At 31.7% G+C, this 20,639-nt stretch overlaps 1 protein-coding gene across 3 annotated transcripts; it reads right to left on the bottom strand.

Annotated features, from left to right (window-relative positions):
* Positions 1-1,723: 1,723 nt before the first annotated feature.
* LOC113550213 lies at positions 1,724-20,633 on the bottom strand. 3 transcript variants are annotated; one of them, XM_026951921.1, is made up of 5 exons: positions 20,504-20,633; positions 18,842-19,181; positions 5,648-5,798; positions 5,314-5,527; positions 1,724-5,191 (listed from the first exon to the last, which is right to left on the bottom strand). In XM_026951921.1, exons 3-5 carry the CDS (start codon positions 5,788-5,790, stop codon positions 2,126-2,128), a joined length of 3,423 nt encoding a protein of 1,140 aa, XP_026807722.1. In that variant the 5' UTR covers positions 5,791-5,798; positions 18,842-19,181; positions 20,504-20,633; the 3' UTR covers positions 1,724-2,125. The 3 variants fall into 3 exon arrangements, with proteins under 3 accessions (XP_026807722.1, XP_026807721.1, XP_026807724.1); XM_026951920.1 differs by lacking the exon at positions 20,504-20,633 and adding an exon at positions 19,573-20,135; XM_026951923.1 differs by lacking the exon at positions 20,504-20,633 and adding an exon at positions 19,408-19,485.
* Between the last annotated feature and the right edge of the window lie 6 nt (positions 20,634-20,639).

Raw genomic sequence — 20,639 nt, 5'->3', positions numbered from 1 at the left:
ATCGCCTTAGCACAAGCTTAAATTAAAAAAAAAAAAACAACCAAAGCTTAATTGTTTTAATATTTTATTATTTAATAATATCTTTATTTGTAATTTGGTGTTAAATAAATATTATTTACTATTATGGTTATCTATTGCTATAATTACATATACAATTATATTCACAGTGTTAAGTATAGACAATAGTCTATAGATGTATAAAATAATTATATAATATACAGTCATACAGATGACATAGGTAGTACATACAATACAGCACATCAACAATGCGTCAATGCACTACTGGACATTTGTCAAGTAAATAATATAATATACATTGCGATTATAATGAAATCAAATTTTTTAAATAACGTATTTATTAATTGATAGTATAAAATATATCCATACAAATAATATCACATACATTAATGTTTAATATTATCATTTATAATACGAATGATAATTGTCGTGGATAACGCATTTAATTATAAATATACAAGTAGTTGGTATAGTATAGTAGTATTATTATAAAAAAATAATTTATTATTACTTCATGCACACACAATGGACGATTACAATTTTTTTTTAACTTATAAAACAATAGCCAAAATACTATGTTTAGGGTCCAGACAGGTACTTTCCTATAATACTCTGTCTCAAAAGAATATAATCGCACATATATATAGCGACTGACCGGATCGGCAGTGGCGAGGCCTAATTTTTCCCACCTTGCTAGCCAACGTTTCCCAAAAACATCATACGATTATACGAACATAATACAGCTAACATTTCTAATAGTAATATTATTATACTTAATTTGGGGACCGCTCAATAGTAGGCGCAGAAATTGAAAAATTGGCCGACTGACTATTCTCATTTGGGAGATTAGTTGTCTGTTAGATTTTTGTGTTCTGACCTACGGCAGATTTCAAATAAAATTATAACATGTACAGGATGCGCAAGCGAATTACATATTTCTACTTGGTGTATCTATCTCTAATATAATAGTATGATAAGATTCATATTTTTTTGCCCACAGAGTGAGTCAGACTAACATTATTTTAACGGATGTAAACCGTTTGGGCGGAATGAAATACTTATAATATACACTCAACAATTAATTAAACAAAATCATACAAAATATAAATAATTAATAATAAGTCATACTTAGAAAAAAATATTAGTTACCTATTAATAATATTATTATATAGGTAGCTAGTAATCTACAGTCAAAAAATTACAAATAAAATTACGTATAATATATTAACATCACATTCTAAAGTAATCTATTGGCTTAGTATTAAAATACTCATAATACACATTCAACAATGAATTATTTAAATGTTTGATAATAGTGATTAATAATGATTAGCTATAATGTCATCTGTTGTATCTGTCACCAGGTTTTTACTTCACATATAGGTAAAAATAATTTCACTCGCCCTAACGGCACAAAAGATAGTCACCCCTAACGACCACCGCCCATTTTAACCATAAAAATGATTGGAGACAAGGTTTGAAATAACCTTTCTATTACGAAAATGTTTACTGTAACATAGTTGACCCACATAGGTTGATCAACAAAAATCTAAATACAAAATTGATTATGTTAGTCTTTAAAAATGATATTACAATATTTTATTATAAATTATTTCTTATTAGTTATTATATACTCAATATTTATATATAGTCGCAATAAAAATACATTTAAAATTTTTAATGTAGATATTTGGTACATATTTATTTCATTATATTTATACAAACATACATAATGAAAATATTATAACGATATTAAAATAGATACAAATTATACATCAGGTATTCAGGTTTAAATTAAATCGTGGAGCGCTCGAAGAATAATATAGTTGTTACAATACGTTTAGCACACCGCGTGTATAATCAGAGCAATCGAAATCAAAATAAAATCGATACAATACAGTATATCTCTTATTTCGACGTTTAAAAAATATACATCTAGCCAAAGTTTCAGGAAAACAGTTGACACGAATATTACATAGAATACATATTATTTCAAAACATTATAGCGCCCGAGTGCATATTATTAGTAGACCGACAACTTTGTCGTAACAACAACAACAACAACAACAACAAACAGCAATAGTCGGTCTGTCGATTGTTTGGAGATTTACAAGAGCGTCAGCCGCACCGGCCTGTTGAAGATCGACTTGTTCTGCAGCGCCCGGACGGCCCGCGACGCTTCCTGCGGGTTCCTGAGGTTGACGCGCGCTTCGCCGGTCGGCTTGCCGAAGTCGTTGAACCGCCGGATCACGTTCTGACTGTTCAGTTCGAATCCTTCGAAGAAATCCACTATCTGCTGGACATCGGCCCTGTACGGCACGTTGTCCAGCGCGATCACGCACCCGGGCTGTCCAAACCCTTCGGGACCGGCGTTCGGCCCGGGTCCGGGACCGCGTATCCTGGGCGTATAACCGCCACCGCCGCCGCCGCGGCCTCCGCCGTTGTTCATGTTGAACTGTTGCTGCTGCGGCCGACCACCGCCACCGCCGTACGGCGGTCCGCTGTTGTTGTGACCTCCGTACTGCTGGGGCCTCTGGTGGTGGTGCTGTTGCCTGGACGGCGGTCCTCCGCCGCCACCCCAGGACATGTCCTGGTGATGGTTGTTGCAGTGCTGCTGCATCGGTTTGGTAATGGCCTGGATCATGAGCGACCGGTTGATGGGCTCGACGCATACGAGGTTCGGCCCCATGTACGTTTGGTTCTTGACCATGGCCGCGCTCGCCTGTTGCGCGGACCCGAACTCGCAGTACGACTCGCCGGTGGGACGGCCGAACTTGCTGAGCATGATGTGTATCTTGTCCGGCAACACGGACGAGTCGGAGAAGAACTGAGTGATGTCCGTATTGGTGACGGTCGTCGGCAGGCCGTACACGTACAAGCAGTTGGACCGGACGACCGGCGCACCGCCCGACACGTTCGGGGGCGGCGGCGCCATCGGCACGGGCGAAGAAGATGACGGCGCCTGTTGGTGATGGTTGTTGTTTCCGTGGTGATGGTGGTGACCGTGATGATGGTGACGGCCGCCACCGCTGTTGTCGTTCGAAAAACGTCTGCCGCCGCCGCCGGATTTGCGCTTGATCTGCGTGTACTCTTTGTAGGAGCATCGCAGTACGGGCACAGGCGTAGAGCCCAACAAGACGCAGTCGTACCGCTTGAGCGCCGATTCGGCAGCTTCCGTGTTAATAAACTCGAGCGCGGCGCCCATGAACTCGCCATCCGGATAGAAGGTCACGCGGCGCACGTCGCTGCCGCCGTCGAACTCGTTCATCACGTCTTCCTCGGTCACTGTGACCGGCAGCTGTTTGAGTTTCAGATATTTGGTCGGCGGCGGGTCTTTCCGTTGTTCGTCGCCACCGTCTTCGGTCGACAACGCGTCCTTGTTAGAGCTTTTTTCACACACTACCAGGTCGTTGTTGTCGTCGTCGTCATCGTCGTCGCTTCCTTCGTCTTCGGTTTTAGACCTGTTCGATTTCTTTTTGTCAGACGATACCGCTGGCTGATCAGTTGCGCCTTCTTCGTCGTCGTCGTCGTCCACTAAGTCCACGTGATCGACTATGTTCGGGGCCCCCGCCGTAGACGGATACGGCCGGTCATCCGTGTTATCCCGCTCGTACGCCTCGTCGTCCAGGTGTTTGACTACTACGTGGTTACCCTTGTACGCGGTCCCGTTGACTTTCATGGCCAAGTTCTTGTTGTGGTTGTTATCAAACCGGACGAACGCTACGCCCTGACGGTGTTTTTGGATCTTGATCGCCGACCCATCGATATGTATGCCCTCGAACAGTTTTCGGATGTCCCCGTACGAGAACGGATTGGACATGTTGTTTACCTCCACACACAAGCCTTCAGAGTGAGGAACTTGCGCGTTCCGAACGTCGTACCTGTACCGGTCGTTGTACCGGGGTGGTATTCTTTTGGAATCGTCGAAGTCGACGGGCCGCCCTTCGTCGTTGTCTCGGCGCGACTGCTGCTGCTGCTGTGGTGCTTGATTAAACCTGGAATAAGGCTTACCATTTTCGTTGATCGAGCTGAACCTGGATGGTCTGCCTCCTCTCCCACCGCCCTCTTGGATGTTGTGGCCACCATACCTTGGTGGCTGTTGATGCTGCTGATGGTTGAATCTGGGTCCACTGCTGTTACCAAACTCGTCGAACGACCGCTGACCTGCACCGCCACCGCGGTTATGCTGTCCCACAACGGGCGGCACGGCCTGTTGCGGTTTGTGAAATCTAGGACCTCCCCGGTTCGGGCCGAAACCTCGTTGCTCTCGGAAATCTTGTCCAGGCGGTCCTCTCCTCATACCCGGTGCAGAGTTGTCGTTATACCTTCCGTGAAAGTTGTTGTCGAATTCGGTTTGTCGATCGTCCTCGTCATCACTACCACCACCTCCATATACGTTAGCGCGAAAATCATTGTCGGGAACGTATGGCTGTTGCTGCTGCTGATGTGAGCGGTTTCCGCCACTCGATGGCCATCGATTCATTAGCGGCGGCGGTTGTTGTTGCTGTTGTTGTTGTTGTTGTTGTTGTGGTTGATGAAAAGAATTCTGAGGAAGTATGACGGGAATGATGGGTGGCTGGGGTGGCGACCTAAATTGCGGGAATCCGGCAATGCCGCCGGGTATTGCGTTGTTCATCATCGTGGCTGGCTGATGATTTTCTACCCCAGCCATCGCTGCCTGCTGTTGCTGCATGTTGTCATATTGACAGGACCAAGGATTGATTTGAGCCTGTTGATCGCCGATCAACTTACCGTCTACCCCTTTGTTGGCGACAGGTGACCGTGACCTTTGCGATTTGCCTCCACTTCCTCGGCTCGACGAGCTTCTGCCATCACCGCGATACCTATCCCTAGACCTGTCTCTCCCTCGGCTCCGGTCCCGGCGCCGCCGGTCTCTAGACCTCGACCTTTCCCGTCTACCACCACCACCACCACTACGTGACGACTTGGACCGCCGTTCTCGGGATTTCGACCGAGATCGATCACTGCGTTTGTTGCCCTTATCGTCACGATCTCTGTTCTCTAATGATTTTGGAGACAAAAGCTGTTGTTGCATTTGTTGCTGTTTGTCTTGGGGCATAAGTACTGACATGTTGTCCATTAAGGGTTGTCTGCGCAACATCTGCGCACCGAGTCGGTCGGGCCTCGCCTGTTGTTGTGGTTGCGGTAAGACCTATGCGAGAAAAAATTGACATTATTTGTTGCTTTTAAAAAGGAGAAATTGATTTATCGTCATACAACGGAATTGACTTCATTGTTCGGACGCAAATATACACAATTATTCTGTATATATACCTTAGCAGTCAACGGTGGCTGCAATGACCCGACTATGGGGATCTGAGGCTGTTGCATCAAATTTTGCTGCATGTATGCGTTATACAAGGTTTGTTGTCGGGCTGTATCGATTACTTTTTGCATCTCATTACGCGAGCTCAACAGAAGTCTGATCTGCACGTCTTTGATGCATCCGCCATCCGAAAGCATAGCCTGTCTAGCGTCTTCGTCAGTACTGCAGAATTGTAAAAATGACAATAAGAATACGCAATAGATATTAACGCTGTGATGAGACTCGTTCACCACCAATGATGATTCATTGATAAGTATTAAATTTACTATTACGCAAGTTTACCTGAAAGAGATGAAGACGTCGCCTTTTTCACCGCCGACGATATGAACTCCACCTTCGGGTATCGATAACCCTTGGAAGTACTGTCTAATATCCGCGGCGTTGGCCGCCCAAGGCAGATTTTGCAATCTAATTATTACACTCATGATGGTAACTGAAAAAATAATAACGAATTTTTATTTAACGTACGTTCTATGAATTTTTTCTTATTTACTATATAATACACAGTACAAATGTACTTCAGGATCTAACATGCCTAGAACATTAAATTATGAAAAACTGGAATTGCGATTCTATAAATTATTTAAAGTAGGTATTACCGAAATATTATAAACAACTTGAAAATTGCAATACAGCAGTTCGTACATTTTAATATCACGTTTATTTTGTAAATTTAATAGTTCATACTCAGATATACGTTGTGTAATCAATATTATTTAGAAAAAAACATTTTGTTCCCTGATTCAATAAGATTAATTATTATTTTTACTTTTAAAATAAATTAAAAAACTATACATTTGATACCTAAATATATACCTGTAATACTTAGATGGTGACTCGACAAAATGTCGCTCACGCTGAATTTTGAAGCTAACACAATGTACGCTCCGTCAAAAATTAAGTCATCGTGAAATTAATTTTATTTATAAAGATTTAATACAAAATAATTACAAATTTATTTTTAACAATTAAATACCAAAAAAAAAAAATAAATATAATTAGTTGCAACTATACAGTTATTTATCAAATAACTTGGAAACAAAGCCCGTAAACTTACGATTAATACAAAATTAATCACCATGTATTTAAATAGATACCTAATATATATTGTTTACTATACATTTGAAATATTATTTATTATTTACATTTAGACTATCTGATTACCATCAGCTGATTAATAAAATAATAAATTTTAAGTATCGTAAAAAACGAAACATTGGCAGGGCTTAAGCACTTAATAATTATTTGTTTTTTTCAAAAAAGAATCCAAGCTCGAACATTAAGTAAAACGTACAATTTTTTTATAAAACTAAGTATAATTTAATATGTTTATGGCCAGTAAAAAAAAACCATAATCATGTTAATTTGATAAATAAAATTTCCATAATATATTAAGTAGGTAGATTAAAACTCAATAGGATGATACTTGAAATAAATTGTGAATATTTGTTTATAATTTTTCGACTTCTATTAGACTATAATTATCGGCACGTATAGAGGTATAACTACTATAACTAATTGTGCCTCAGGGTGCACGATATGCTTTATTTTGAGCGTGGCACACGTATAATTGTACTTGTTTCTTCGGTACTATGTTATCAGTCAGGGAGAAATATTTATATCGATTAACCTTTAAATCTGACACTAAAGCAGACTTCTTTATCTACGTTTAAAATATATATTTCATAAGTCAATTTATTATGTAGAAATCTGAAATATACTTAATACTAATTTCTTATTCTTAATAAAATTTAGATAATAAATTACAAAAATATTTCTTAAACAGTTGCCGAAAAAAAAAAATTGTATTTAAAATTTTTAGAATCTATATATGCTACTTAAACAGTATTCGCGTAGCACTAAAGTGACAAAATAAAATTAATTTAAAAGCAGAACTAACATTTTAAAGGTTGTCGTTGGGCTTGAGGGTTAATCAATCTTGTATTATTATTATTTTATTACTTTAAAAATCTAGATTAGCTTATGAGTCGGGAAAAAAATATATTCTAATTTTATAATGATATAGGTACATAGTAAAAACTAATTAACATTATTACATAATATGTAGATCAATATTTTATAATTTAAAAATGTTTTATAGCAAAATAATGTATTTGAGGGAACATAATTGCCCCCACGGCATACAGTTATTTTAATTATCTATAAAAATTAGAGTTAAATGTAAATTGTAAAATGTAATTGGATTAATGATTAATAATGAATAAAAATTCTTCATTTTACCTGAATTCCATAAAATATAAAAAGTATAATTATACCAAATATAATAATTAATAATATTCTACATCAAAAACTGTTCGTTAAACGGTTCAATAAACGGTATACTTCTTTAATATGATATTTTCAAACATAAATCGTAACTTTATGTTTTCATAAAGAAAAGTATAGGGCTTTTGAGAAATTTTAGGGGAACTGAAGCCCCTTTAGTTACACCTATACAGTGATGACCTATTATATTTTTTATACCCATACTACGTCGCTATACATTTACTGCAGTGTTTTAAATAAACTAAATATTTATTAGATCTTGCCTGTATGAACTTGGCAATTTTTCAACTTAACTAGTAAATGCACGCATAACTGTATCAAGTCGCTATATACTGCCAAAAAAGGAAGTACGAAATTTTCTGAACGCCTTTCACTTTTTTCTTTAACTGACTCGATTTTAATCTATACATAGGTGCCTATTTATAATAATCGTAATTTACCTCAATATCATATGTAGATAAAAATTTAGTATTTAATTTAGCATTTAGTACAACGGTTAGATTGTAATTTATTTTATCACCTGTGTACACTGTAATCTGACCTAACACAACATTAATAATACATATACCTATACTTAGATTATTTAATGATTATAACATGTCTATATATATTTTAAACTGACATAACAAAATAATCTCTAATAATTTTATATTTTATTGTAAAACAATGGTGAATAGACTACCATGCGTGTTTCTGCCGTCGGTCAAGATAAAAAACTAGAAAGTTGATGCATCGGCCATAAATCATAATTCGTAAACCAATTCATTTATTTTTACTTTTTAGAATGAAAACATTCATTTTTAATTTTATATGCTGAAGAATATTTTTTAGTGTATTTCGATACATAAAAATCAAATGAGTAGTTTAAGAGTTATAACTTATCAGTATTTAAAGTTATGCGAAGTGGAGTAGTATACGGATATATCCCGTCAAATGTTGGTCTTTAACTCCGATTATGGAAATAATGTAAAAAAAAATATTTTCAAGAACGTTAATAGATATTGAAATAATGAATGTTGTTTGATAAAAGAATCACCCAGCATTGAGTACATATATTATAAATGAGACACCAGACTTTTTATATTATAAGTTAACTCAAATATCTACCTCGAAAAATTATTTTTCATATACGTTTTGTAATTATTCTGTAAGTTTGTAATTAAAGTACCATACTGTTATAATATAGTAAATATTGATTTATTATATATATTTATTGCATTTTAGATGCATATTTAAGTTATAAAGTCCGCCATGTTGGTTCTTTTTTGTGATGATCACTACGTCCTCATTGAATACAACTATTATTTAAATGGAAAAAACGCAAAAGTATTCAATACTTAAAAAACGTTTACACAAATACTTTATAACACTAACACGTAAAATTAATATAGATATTGATATACAACATCTGAATATGGATAATACGTATTATATTGGACATTTTCTTTAGATATCTACGAGAGCAGCGATTGCCCAGCGCGCAGAGCGAAAAGTTTGTTAAATTCAGATAAAACCAATAGTAAGTACTTACCAACTTATATAAAAAAATATACAAGATTCCTAATAAAACAGTAAAACCTATTGTACAATGATAATTTATCACACTGAATCAAAACAAAATCAACACATTACTTACATAAAATAAATAAATACCGACTTAACAAAAATCGATATTACCTTATTTTATAGTTACAGTAGTCAGTAAGAAAGACTTATACAATACATTTTCAAGATTTTTCTATTAGAAAAAAATTGTAAAATAATATTATATCATAAAAAAAACCTAAAAATAATCCAAAATATATTGAAAATTTTATTAATGACTAGAAAAATGTATACGATTATTCATTTTTGAAATACAATAAAACAAAAAGATCAATTCAGTCAAAGATTGGTAGCCAATGCGTAGATAAATTCGTTTTTCATTACTTTTAGAGGTGTATAGGTACTAATTAAGTCCGCGATTGGGATTTGAAAAATATACTAATCAAGTCTTAAGATTATTTCAAGTGTAATATAAAATCTACCTTAAAGCAAATTGTTTTTTAAATGGAGATATGAAATTAATACTATAGGTAGTTGAAAAATCAATAATAAAACAAACATATTATTATCTTATTAGAATGCTTTACAGATTTCACATTTGTGTATTGAGTATATTCAGAAAATTATAAAAATAAATACTAACGTATGAAATATTTATCATGGTGAAAACATCGGTGTAAATAATTTTATGATATAAATAGCTTAAAGTTAGTACTTATAAATACATTCAAAATGTCATCATGTGTACAAAAATAATAATAAAATAATAGTAAAAAAAGATTCAAGTTCCAACGGTTTATAGTTTTTAATTTAAAAATATAAATTAAGTCGTTATTGGAAAATACATTATTTTTGTCCCTATAACTGAACGGGAAAAAATTATACTAATTGAGTCTCGGGTATAAACGAAAAATGTACCATTTGAGTCCATGATTAGGAATTGAAAAATATATTTATTAAGTGCTAGGATTATACCAGTAGAATGCTTTACCACTGTTTACTGATTATATTTTTGAAAATTAAATATCCAAAAGTTTGCGTTAAGTCATTAACTTTCTAAAATGTGGGTTTATTTTACAAATGCATTGACAAGAACCACTAACAGTTGTAAATCATTGCACTAAAAATGTAATGCTGGTTTTTGACCCATCTTAATTTTTAATATTTATCAGTTTATAAATGTACAATATGAAACATTTATCAACATGAAAAGTACTTACATAATTAATTCAAGAAATTATATATATACCAAAGAAAAATATATCAGGAAACAATTGTAGCTGCTTTATTAAAATAATACTATTTGAATAAATATAGTCTCTCATAAATTGTTACCAATAAGAAAATCGATTTACATTACCTACTTATACTTATAAGCAAATAACAATTGAATTAAATAAATATTACACCAATTTATTATTATATTATAAGATGATGTATCAGGGATATATTAAGCCCATTAGGCATACCTTTCACACCAAAATTAAAGTTAAAAATATATTTGCGTTCTTAATTATTGGTTAGTTTTACAATATTTTGGTTTTTGAGTGAATTATGATATTACCTAACTGTTAATATTTTACTTACTCAAAATTCGCTTAAAAATCAAAATATAATAAAAATCCAATTAAAGAAAATTTGTACCCAATCGAAATTACTCACGAGTGTCAAATTTATAATAATATACTTTTAATAAAGAAAAAAACTTGCGGTTAACTATTAAAATGTTTTAATATCTTAGACTTAAGTAATAGGTATTGACTTAATATTACATTATTTTAAATTTTGTAATAAAATATAGTTGTTTAAGTAAATACGTCATAATAACATTATGACGATACTATAAAGCATGTATTATTATCGATGCTGATTGTATTTTAATATATAATATGAGTATTCTGCGTGTTAAAATAACATATTATTTTCCATGACTCCCCTTTTCAACTATGAATTCGGGGTGTTACCCCAGTTTAGACATTCGAACATTTAACTCCATTAAGACTAATCATTACGATGATGAGTATATTGCACGTGATAACAAAAGAAAATATAGATTTCTTTACCCTATCACATATTTAATATACTTACTTTCACGACGGATTACATCATAATACATATAGGTATGTCTAGATCACAAAATGCTGCAAAAAAAAAAAAATAACTAGTTTTCGAAAATAAATAATTCGCGTGTATAAGACGTGCAGAACCGTTGCCAGTCTTGAGCCTGTAAAAAACAGCGAAAAATTCGCTGGTCCAAGTGAGCGGTGTAGCACAATTGCCTGTATACAACTATATATCGGTATAAAAACAGGTCTAGGTCGTATTTAAATTATAATACATACAAAATATCGTTCTGCTATATATTATGTAGAAGGTAAATTACTATTTACTAAAATACCGTAATATATATTTATATATAAGTATTTAATGTGTAATTATTAATACCACCGACTGTGTTTTACTTGAAAATAACCTTATCTTAGTGCGATCAATAACTAGGTAGATATGTATCAATTTATCGAAATTGAGACTTAACAGGAAATAAGTTGAATTGATTTGTATCACTCAGTTCTGTTTCAGTATCATTTTGGAATACCAATTTCGTCCAAAGAAACAAAAACGTATATGGTGAATATTGATTGAGTTCATATTGGATAAAAGTCAAATATTAATATTAATCTCTTTTCGACGTATAATACGTAGGCGATTATGTGAGAATATTTTAATCATTTTTATGATTTTCAACAAATAAATATTTATTGTAATTAATAAAATAAAAAAGAAGAAAAAATTCAGATATAACATTCAAAACAAATAAAAAGTATTTTATTTAAGTAATACTTGTTTTCTTCGTGGTAGGAACCGTATCTCTTAGTTTTATACAAGTAAATAAATATGGATAAATTTGGGTATCATTGAAAAAGATTCTATTTAAATTTGACCGAAAAGATTTGGTGCGGTATGTAGGTAGTGTGTAAAAAAATAGTCTACATAATAGAAACTGAGATATTAATTAAGATAAAATTTAATTATCAAACAAATATTCTTGTCTATTAAAAATTAGATCAGTACAGGCGGTCAATTTATGCGCTTGGTTTCGTTTCGAAAGACACGGCGGGTAAATCAACTGGTGGTCGACTTGGTGTGGACCGTCCCATCTGCGCGACGCCACGTACTGATCTCATTTTGAAAAGACTAGAAATGAATCTATTTGTTTGTCAAGTAGTTTAAGAGCAGTTAGACATGTATAAACACAATTTGAGTATACCTACTGACAATTCAAAATTAATATTATAGTTTAAGTTTTTATTATATATCTTTGTTAATATATATACCTGATTGAAGACAATATATATTTTATATTAACGAGGACGGGATGGAACTAGCAGTATATCATTCATAAGTGGTGAATTATAATAATGCCTAAGGTGGTACGGTACTTCTTTCTGGTAAGTACCTAATATCTGAGCAGGGGTGCAGGTACCTTTTAGATCATGACTATGGATGCTCATACCCCGATAATTTGAACTTGAAGCAATTATTAGCGACGAGTCTCTTGATAAGGTATAATCTGCGTATGCGGAATGTAATCCGTCATGTTTCAAGTGTAAATACTTGACGAGTATACTCGTGCATACGTTGATGGCGCGTCTCACGCAAGACTCTTTTATAATATTGTGTGCGTTAAATTGTTTACACGAGCAAGACACGGTAACATAGGTACATGGTCCAAAATGTACCCGTATTAATCGTAGGTAATTTGGTTTTTTTTAAACGTATCGCCGTGATATTATGTATAATCGACTAACGACGTGTGTATCTTCCATTCAGTTCTTATATTATTATGGATAGCGGTGGAGACTGGAGAGTATTGTGCAATTTTATTCAGTATAAAAACTTAACGTACTGAAAAATATATTTTATAATCTGGACAAAATAATGAAAAACCACGGTTTCAAAAAAAAAGTTTACGTTCATCATTTTGCATGTGTAACAAGACACCACGTAGGTATACATTACTAATATTATACTTGGCTGATGGCTGTAGAAAAGCACGCGACTTACGCTTAATGTGCATAATTATTAGTAAGAAAACGATCTCTCTAGACATCATCAAATGTGATAACTGTGTTTAAGATAGTTAAGTTATTTAATCATTAATTGTATAAGTCGACTTAATGTTACAAGATCACCGAAAAAAAAACGATAACAACGAAAAATCGTTTTCGAGTTATTTACTATTCTAATATACTGTTCTTCACAAAAACTCCATAATTTAGTCTTTAAGTCACTTATTTTTATTCTTTATTATTTTGAGGTAAGTATATGTAGTTTAAGGTAAAGGAAATTAAATTAATTTTTATTAAAGTTAAAACGTCGTAACTAATGAACACAACTTAGAACAAACATATGATTTTCTTTTATATTTAAAAGATTAAGTTGTTAGACGATGTTAATTTTTTTAATTATTAAGTGTTACTATCATATATTTTAAAATTAGGTACCCAATGTACTTAATTATAAAAAAAGTTGATCACCTGTAACTTATTGATGAATTTTATTTGATAGAATTAAGACAATTTTAATAAGCTCAGGTATTTGAATATATTATTTAAGTTTTTTTTTTTTTTTTTATTAAGTATTTATAGGTTCCATTTTAAAGTATAGATAAATAACAAGTTTTTGTGAAAAATGAGTGGGGTCTGCCAAGGTTAGGTTTAAATAGCAGCTTTTTTTTATAAGTATTTTCTTTTTTTTGTTGAACGACCCAAATTTGATTTCATTTCATTCTGAACCAACAGCTCATAAAGTTTCAATAGCGTGAACCAAAAATAATTTGAGTATTATACTGTTATAGTACATCAACTATTCATTTAGTAACTAATGATGATTGGTAACACGGAATAAAAGAAATATACTTTTATGTGCATATTTGCCAATTATTAAAAAAAAAAAAAAAATGATAACTCGATATCTTATTAATAGAATCAGAAATAGGCTTAAAACCTGACCCGCGATGTACTTTCATTAAAAAAAAAAAAATCGAAATAATCGGTGAAGTAGTTTTAGAGAATATGTGTGACAAAGATTTCCATTTTCATATTTTTATTTTTATAGATAGATATATACAATACAATAAAAGTCATATTTTCAAAAGATGGCATCATATCATGCTCGTTGAACTGATTATCAGTTAGTTTTAATGTATACATTCATGGTCGATTTCTAATTAGGTAGATTAATATAATAGGTGTTTTTGAGTATAATATTGTGTTTTATAAAAAATAGAAATACATTATATTATTACTATATTATACGCATTTTAATATGTTTATAATAGAGAATTTAGAATTTATATCGATTCACAAGTACTACGTAAAATAGATTTACGCGTTTGAGTACAAAGGTTTTATTATCAATAAAAATAATTAATTCAAGTTTAATTATCTAAAATGGGTTAGTCTAATGCCTAAGAAAAAAAATTATATTTAGGACAAGAGAATTCATATATTGGATAAATTGGTCCTTAACTTAGTTTTGCCTCAAGTTTAAAATTATTAAGTATATTAATAAATATACTCTATATTTCATTTTAATCAATAATCCAATCAATATAAATATTATGCTGTGTACTTAAGATTTTCATGTCTGATAGGAGCGAGGTTTTAAAATGTTTTTTTTATTTTCTTTTTGTTTGAGGATACGTTTTTGAAAGATAAAAGCAAGCATAAATATTCTATAAAAAGTGGAATAAGATAGCACATTTTATTTATTTAATTCACTATATATATATTTGGGTTAAATAAGTAATATTGAAAGAATCATTTCTATAGCGGAAAGAAATATATTATTTTTATTGATTTAAAAGATACATCACATTATTATTATCGTATAATGATCAAGCACTATTACTAACAATGTTTGGTATTCAAATAGGTGCTTATTTAAATAATTGTATCGAGGATTTATTTGGTTTAGCTGTAAAGATAAATATTGCCATTGAGATGTAGTGTTGAGTCCAGAACAAATATATTGAATATTTGTTAGCAATTTTAAATGATTAAATAAAAATTTATTTTTATTACAGATGCGCAATAGGTGCATACTTCCCTAATTTTAACAAATTGTGTTGCACTCGTATATGTTATTTATTATACTTAATACCAAATAGCATAGTCGAGTTGAGTATCTGTATAATATGTAGTTAACCATAGTAACCTGATTTTCAAATCCACTAATTGTCAATAAAATTAATAGAAAGTACTTAAATATAAATGATAAATCTATAAAATCAAATGATTAATTTAAAGAATCATTAGGGCGATGAATAACACGAAATTAGTTTAGAAAATATACAATATGACCAAAACAGAGAGCAGCTTTAAGTTAAGATGATTAACTGTACATACATTAAACTAGCTATTTTATTATTTAATACTATTCTAAAAAGAATCACTAAATGATGGACATTTTGATTAAATTTTAATATGAGCTCTCTGATCTCAATAAAAAAGCTAGTTAGATTTCAGCTGTCATCAACAGTCGGCTTTTTTTAGCCATCACTAGTTTAGCATAATTCATAATTATATGCGCATTACCTTATAAAATGGTAACATATAAATAATCTTAACTAAAGTAGTATTTTATATAAGACAGCCACTGAAATAATTATAACTAATATTAGTCGTTCATTGATCGAATATTACAAGTATCAGTATAACATAATCTCAAATCATATACTATGGATGTGATCAAAGCGTATGGTATAATTTATAATCAACGTAATCAAAATAAAAAAAATGTTGGCAATATCAGTGACGAGTCCCAAAATTAGGACGCCATTTCTTGCATATTTACCCACAGATAATTTGTTATACCTATTGTATCTATCTGGTAATTATGCGAAGAATTGCAACACATATGCGCACATCGAAAACCTAAATCGGCGATTCGTCGCTAATATCGGCAAAAAATAATACACACGCTCTACGTATAAATAGTATATGATCTAAGATCATATTGTACAAAAAAAATGTATCACGTATTCATGTTTTTTCTCATCTATCTTCATACATTATTATAATATAATTGATACACTTGTCTAGTATCAAAGTAATATAAATAATAAATAAAATACCCATAAAAACATATTATTATTAATAAATAGGAAAACATAGAAGTTAAATAATATCGTTCGTCCAAAAAGACAATTTACGTTATTCTCAGATAGTATATTATGGTAAAGAATATTTCAAACTGTAATATCTATTTTTAAAATATGTTTACAAAACTCCCAAATTAATAAAATAAATCTTGGTTATATCAAAATTATTAATATTACGGTATTACCTGTAATTATAATAGCTATTATAATACATTGTACAGTCGCAAGGTTGATGGATACTAACCTTAGTATCTATAAACCTTGGTACAGTTATCCTTAGAGTTAAATTTATTAGCAGGACTTTTATTTTTACATATAACGAAAATATCTTGTTCGATTTTTCGTTAACGACAGTACCTATATTATTATGAAAGTATAATATACCAAGTAAATAGCATTTATAATAGAGCTACATTTAATATAAAATTAACTCAGTATTTGAGTATTTTATTTAGATAACTACTCGTGTTATATTCATTTCATGTACCTATAGCTAACTTATCCAAAAATATAAATCAATAAAATAAAAATTATGTTTAATGATAAATAGTACCTGATAATCTGTCTATAAATAGACAATAATACCTACAAATTGAAGAATTTTTGAGAAATGTGTTGTACAATATGGTTAATTTTTAACAATTACCATATTAGATTTAAATACTTAAATTAGGTTGGGTAGGTTAAAACATATTGTGTACATCTTTCATATGGCGATGCCTGCTGTTTTAATTCTTAACAGAAACCCTACTAGAACTCAGTGGAGATGAGTGTCATAGTTTAGACTGTACGCCGGTTACCACATTATCGAAGTATTTAGTTTATCGGGCGGACGAGTCAGTATTAAATACATGTCAATATTCTTCAGAGCAAAGTTCACACTTTACAGAAACGTACTTTATAATCGACATAATTAAATTCAAAATGTATAAACGGAAAAGCCACCAATTTCTACTATAACTACTAAATGCAAGCGTGTCTGATGGTTTAATCTTCTATTGATTACTCGGACTGCTCCAGAACTCGACGCCTGTACTGCTGGCCAACTCCAAAGCGTGTGTCGTAATAATTTAGGTGCATTAAATTGTCGAGTTAAATCAATAAAGGTAGGTTAAGTATATGAATATATGCAAAAAAAAAAATCTAATATAGATACATATTATTCTTTATCATTGATTTTATATTATTGCAATGTCAATAATTTAAGCATCTAAGAATCGAATTAGCATGAGCTAAAAACTAGTAATCATGTACTCAAAAGATGTAGAAAATATGTTTAATAAATGTACAAAAATCTTAAGAATGTTTGTTACAAATGTAACTAATTTAATAGCATATAGTGGTAATGAATGAATTATTCTTCAATTAAATATGCAGAATAATTTTTTTTTTTTTTTTAATTAAGAAAATAAAGATGTATTAATATATTTTTTTATTTTAACTTAAGATTTTCTAATCACTTATTTAAAATTAAAAAATAAACCATAAAATGTATAAAATGTCTACTCTAGAAGAAATTTAAATAATATGTAATCCTATACAATTTATGAGATTTATTTCATTAAAATAAAAATTTTATAGACTGCTACAAAATTTTAATTTCAAATACTAAATAAAATAATTTAGTTTTGTTGGATAAAAATTGACTTTTAATTCATACAAACCCTAAATAATGATAGAGGTATACAAAGTAGTTTATTTTACTGCGAACACTTGCCATTTCAAAATGTATAAATTTTTTAAATAATTAAAGACACGTTATACTAAGATTACATAGTTTTCCCATTTTGTTTACATTTATATCAGGCATCAGCTACCTAATAATTTTTTTGATTTACCTTTATTTTTAATTGCTTAAACGTTGTAGAGATAATAGTCTGGATATGTAGAGTAATCACTTTTTTGTAAATAGTTAATAATAATTTTTATCTATATTTTGATATTAGTTTCTATACAGTGATTGTAGAATAGTAGATTTGGTTATTGATGTGTACCAAATATAATCTTAATGCTCAATAGAATTAGATCATGATAAAAATCTAAGTCATATTAAACATTAATTTTGTTAATTTTAAAATAATAATTATTGTTGGTTAATAATACATAACCATATAATCTTTATAGTAATAATCGTATAATTTATAGTTATTAGATAGGTACTAATGTTGTTTTTGAAACATTTAGCATGGAATACAGATAAATTATAAATTGATTAATGAAATAATATTAGTTATAGGAATCAATTTTAATACAAACTAAAAAAGTAATGTTTACCAAACATCATTTTCTTAGTTGAGAACATATCTCTTAATAAACTAAATATTTAATTTCTCAATTAAAATAAATGCAATAGCATTTTAAGAAATAACCAAAAAAGAATAGAGAGGCTGTATTATAAATGATAAGTATATAATTGGAGGAAGCTTAAAACCATTGTATCATATTATGAATGTAGATGATATTATAGTGTTGTTAATTACCTTATTTTTCTTAATTGATATAATTTATTATCTAAGTCGTCTTAACAAGCGTTGTGTATCCTGAGCAATAAATGGCAATGACTAATGCTCAATTGGCAAATGTGTATGTCCAAATAAATTTAACTAGGATTTCTTAATGATCGCTTTCTCACAGACTGCAGAAGTGTTGTAGTAGCAGTAGTAGTATTGTAATCTTAGTAGTAGCAGTAGTAGAAGTAGCGGGTATCTGTTGACGGTGATGCTGGGTATACAACGGCAAGAAATACATTCATGCATGTGTTTCCGTAATAACTTTTACTCGATATGAAATGATAAATCAGACCAACAAATACTAAATAAACTGAAACACCACAAAATAAAAAAAATAAAAATAATTAAAACTGTAGTAAGACTGGTGTATAGACTTAATGGTTAAGTAATAATATATTAATATTAGGTACGTCATAGGTGGGAAAAGTTAAAATAAAAAAATGAATAAATCTATTAGTTAGTTATTTTGATTGACCTTGAGCTTATTCGAGAAATGCGCAGAAGCGTTAAACAAAATAACACGAACTAATATTTACCGAATGCAAACAGTCAAGCAAAGTCGCGTCGACATAATTTATCACACGTGTGCGCGCAATTAATTTACGTAATACGTTCGACGATCTACATTAATCGTAGGTAGAATTTTAGAAACACAATACATGGAACTAGTAGGTAGCCGATAATAATAATATTATACTTACCACTGAGTTGGAACGAGCGCAGCCGCGGCGCGTAATAGAAAATTTGAAAAAAATTAAAATTAAAAAAAAAAAACGTCTCTTCGGACGAGTGGCGAGGTGAAAATGAAGTTAATATAAAATCAAAAAAAGAAAGATTAAATCAAATGAAGAGAATTGAAATAAAATTCGCGTGCACGTCGTAGGACGAGTCTGTTTCATCTATTGGCGTTATACAACATTACAACAATGTGTACAAGCTATAAAATCATGACATTAAAACGTTTTCGTTCGATTACGACAACAACAATTTTATCGTAAGTACGCGTCATGACAATATGGCAGTGCACTCACTGGCGTCACTGTACCGTAGCCGTGTACTCGTAATGGCGTAATGCGTACCAAAACAACTCGACTACGATGGCCGCGGTGCGGTGTACGGACGGCAAAATTATGGCATCGAAGCCTGAAAGCGTTCGGATATAGTAATAATAGTAATAAATAATGATTATAATAATAATAATATTAACAGCCGGTAAACGGGTAAACGCGACTAAACACGGTGTATACTCAATACCGTACAGCGGTGTATATTGTAATTTATTTATAATATTTTTATTATTATTATTTGTATTATGACTATAATAATAATATGATATTATGTACGTCGCATTATTATGGCACGGTAACGCGATCCCTTTTCGGCGGGTGGTCGTCGACGAACGGACCGGCGGGGCGGGGTGGGTCGATCGGTCGGCAGTGCGTCCGGCGGTCGACGGGCCGCGGGCCCGGTGTGACCAACGCGATTTTGCGCGGCGATTGACGTCATGGGTCGCGATTTTATCATAATAATGAATTGTTTATTTATAAATAAAAGTTATTTATTAGCTTAGGAGAGAAAAGAGAGAAAAAAAAAGTTGAAAACATTGAAACGAGCCAGGAGAAGAGAAATTACCTTCTCGCGGGTGCTACGAACGGCGGTGTTTTTTAATTCCCTTTTTCGTTTCTCGTTTCTCGCGCGCGCGCTGCTTGCTCTCTTGTTACACCGTGTCTTTACCGGCCTGTCCGTCTCCGATTCCGACGTCGTCTTC

The sequence above is a fragment of the Rhopalosiphum maidis genome, chromosome 1 (genome assembly GCF_003676215.2).
Source record: "Rhopalosiphum maidis isolate BTI-1 chromosome 1, ASM367621v3, whole genome shotgun sequence".
Classification (NCBI taxonomy): Eukaryota; Metazoa; Arthropoda; class Insecta; order Hemiptera; family Aphididae; genus Rhopalosiphum; species Rhopalosiphum maidis.
This window is presented reverse-complemented; position numbering and strand designations above follow the sequence as displayed.

Excerpts from the sequence above, each read along its gene's own strand:
- LOC113550213 (XM_026951921.1), bottom strand. The coding sequence starts at position 5,790 with ATGAGTGTAATAATTAGATTGCAAAATCTGCCTTGGGCGGCCAACGCC. Across the intron at positions 5,528-5,647 it reads GACGTCTTCATCTCTTTCAG|TACTGACGAAGACGCTAGAC; the intron begins GTAAACTTGCGT and ends ACAATTCTGCAG. Across the intron at positions 5,192-5,313 it reads AGCCACCGTTGACTGCTAAG|GTCTTACCGCAACCACAACA; the intron begins GTATATATACAG and ends TTTCTCGCATAG.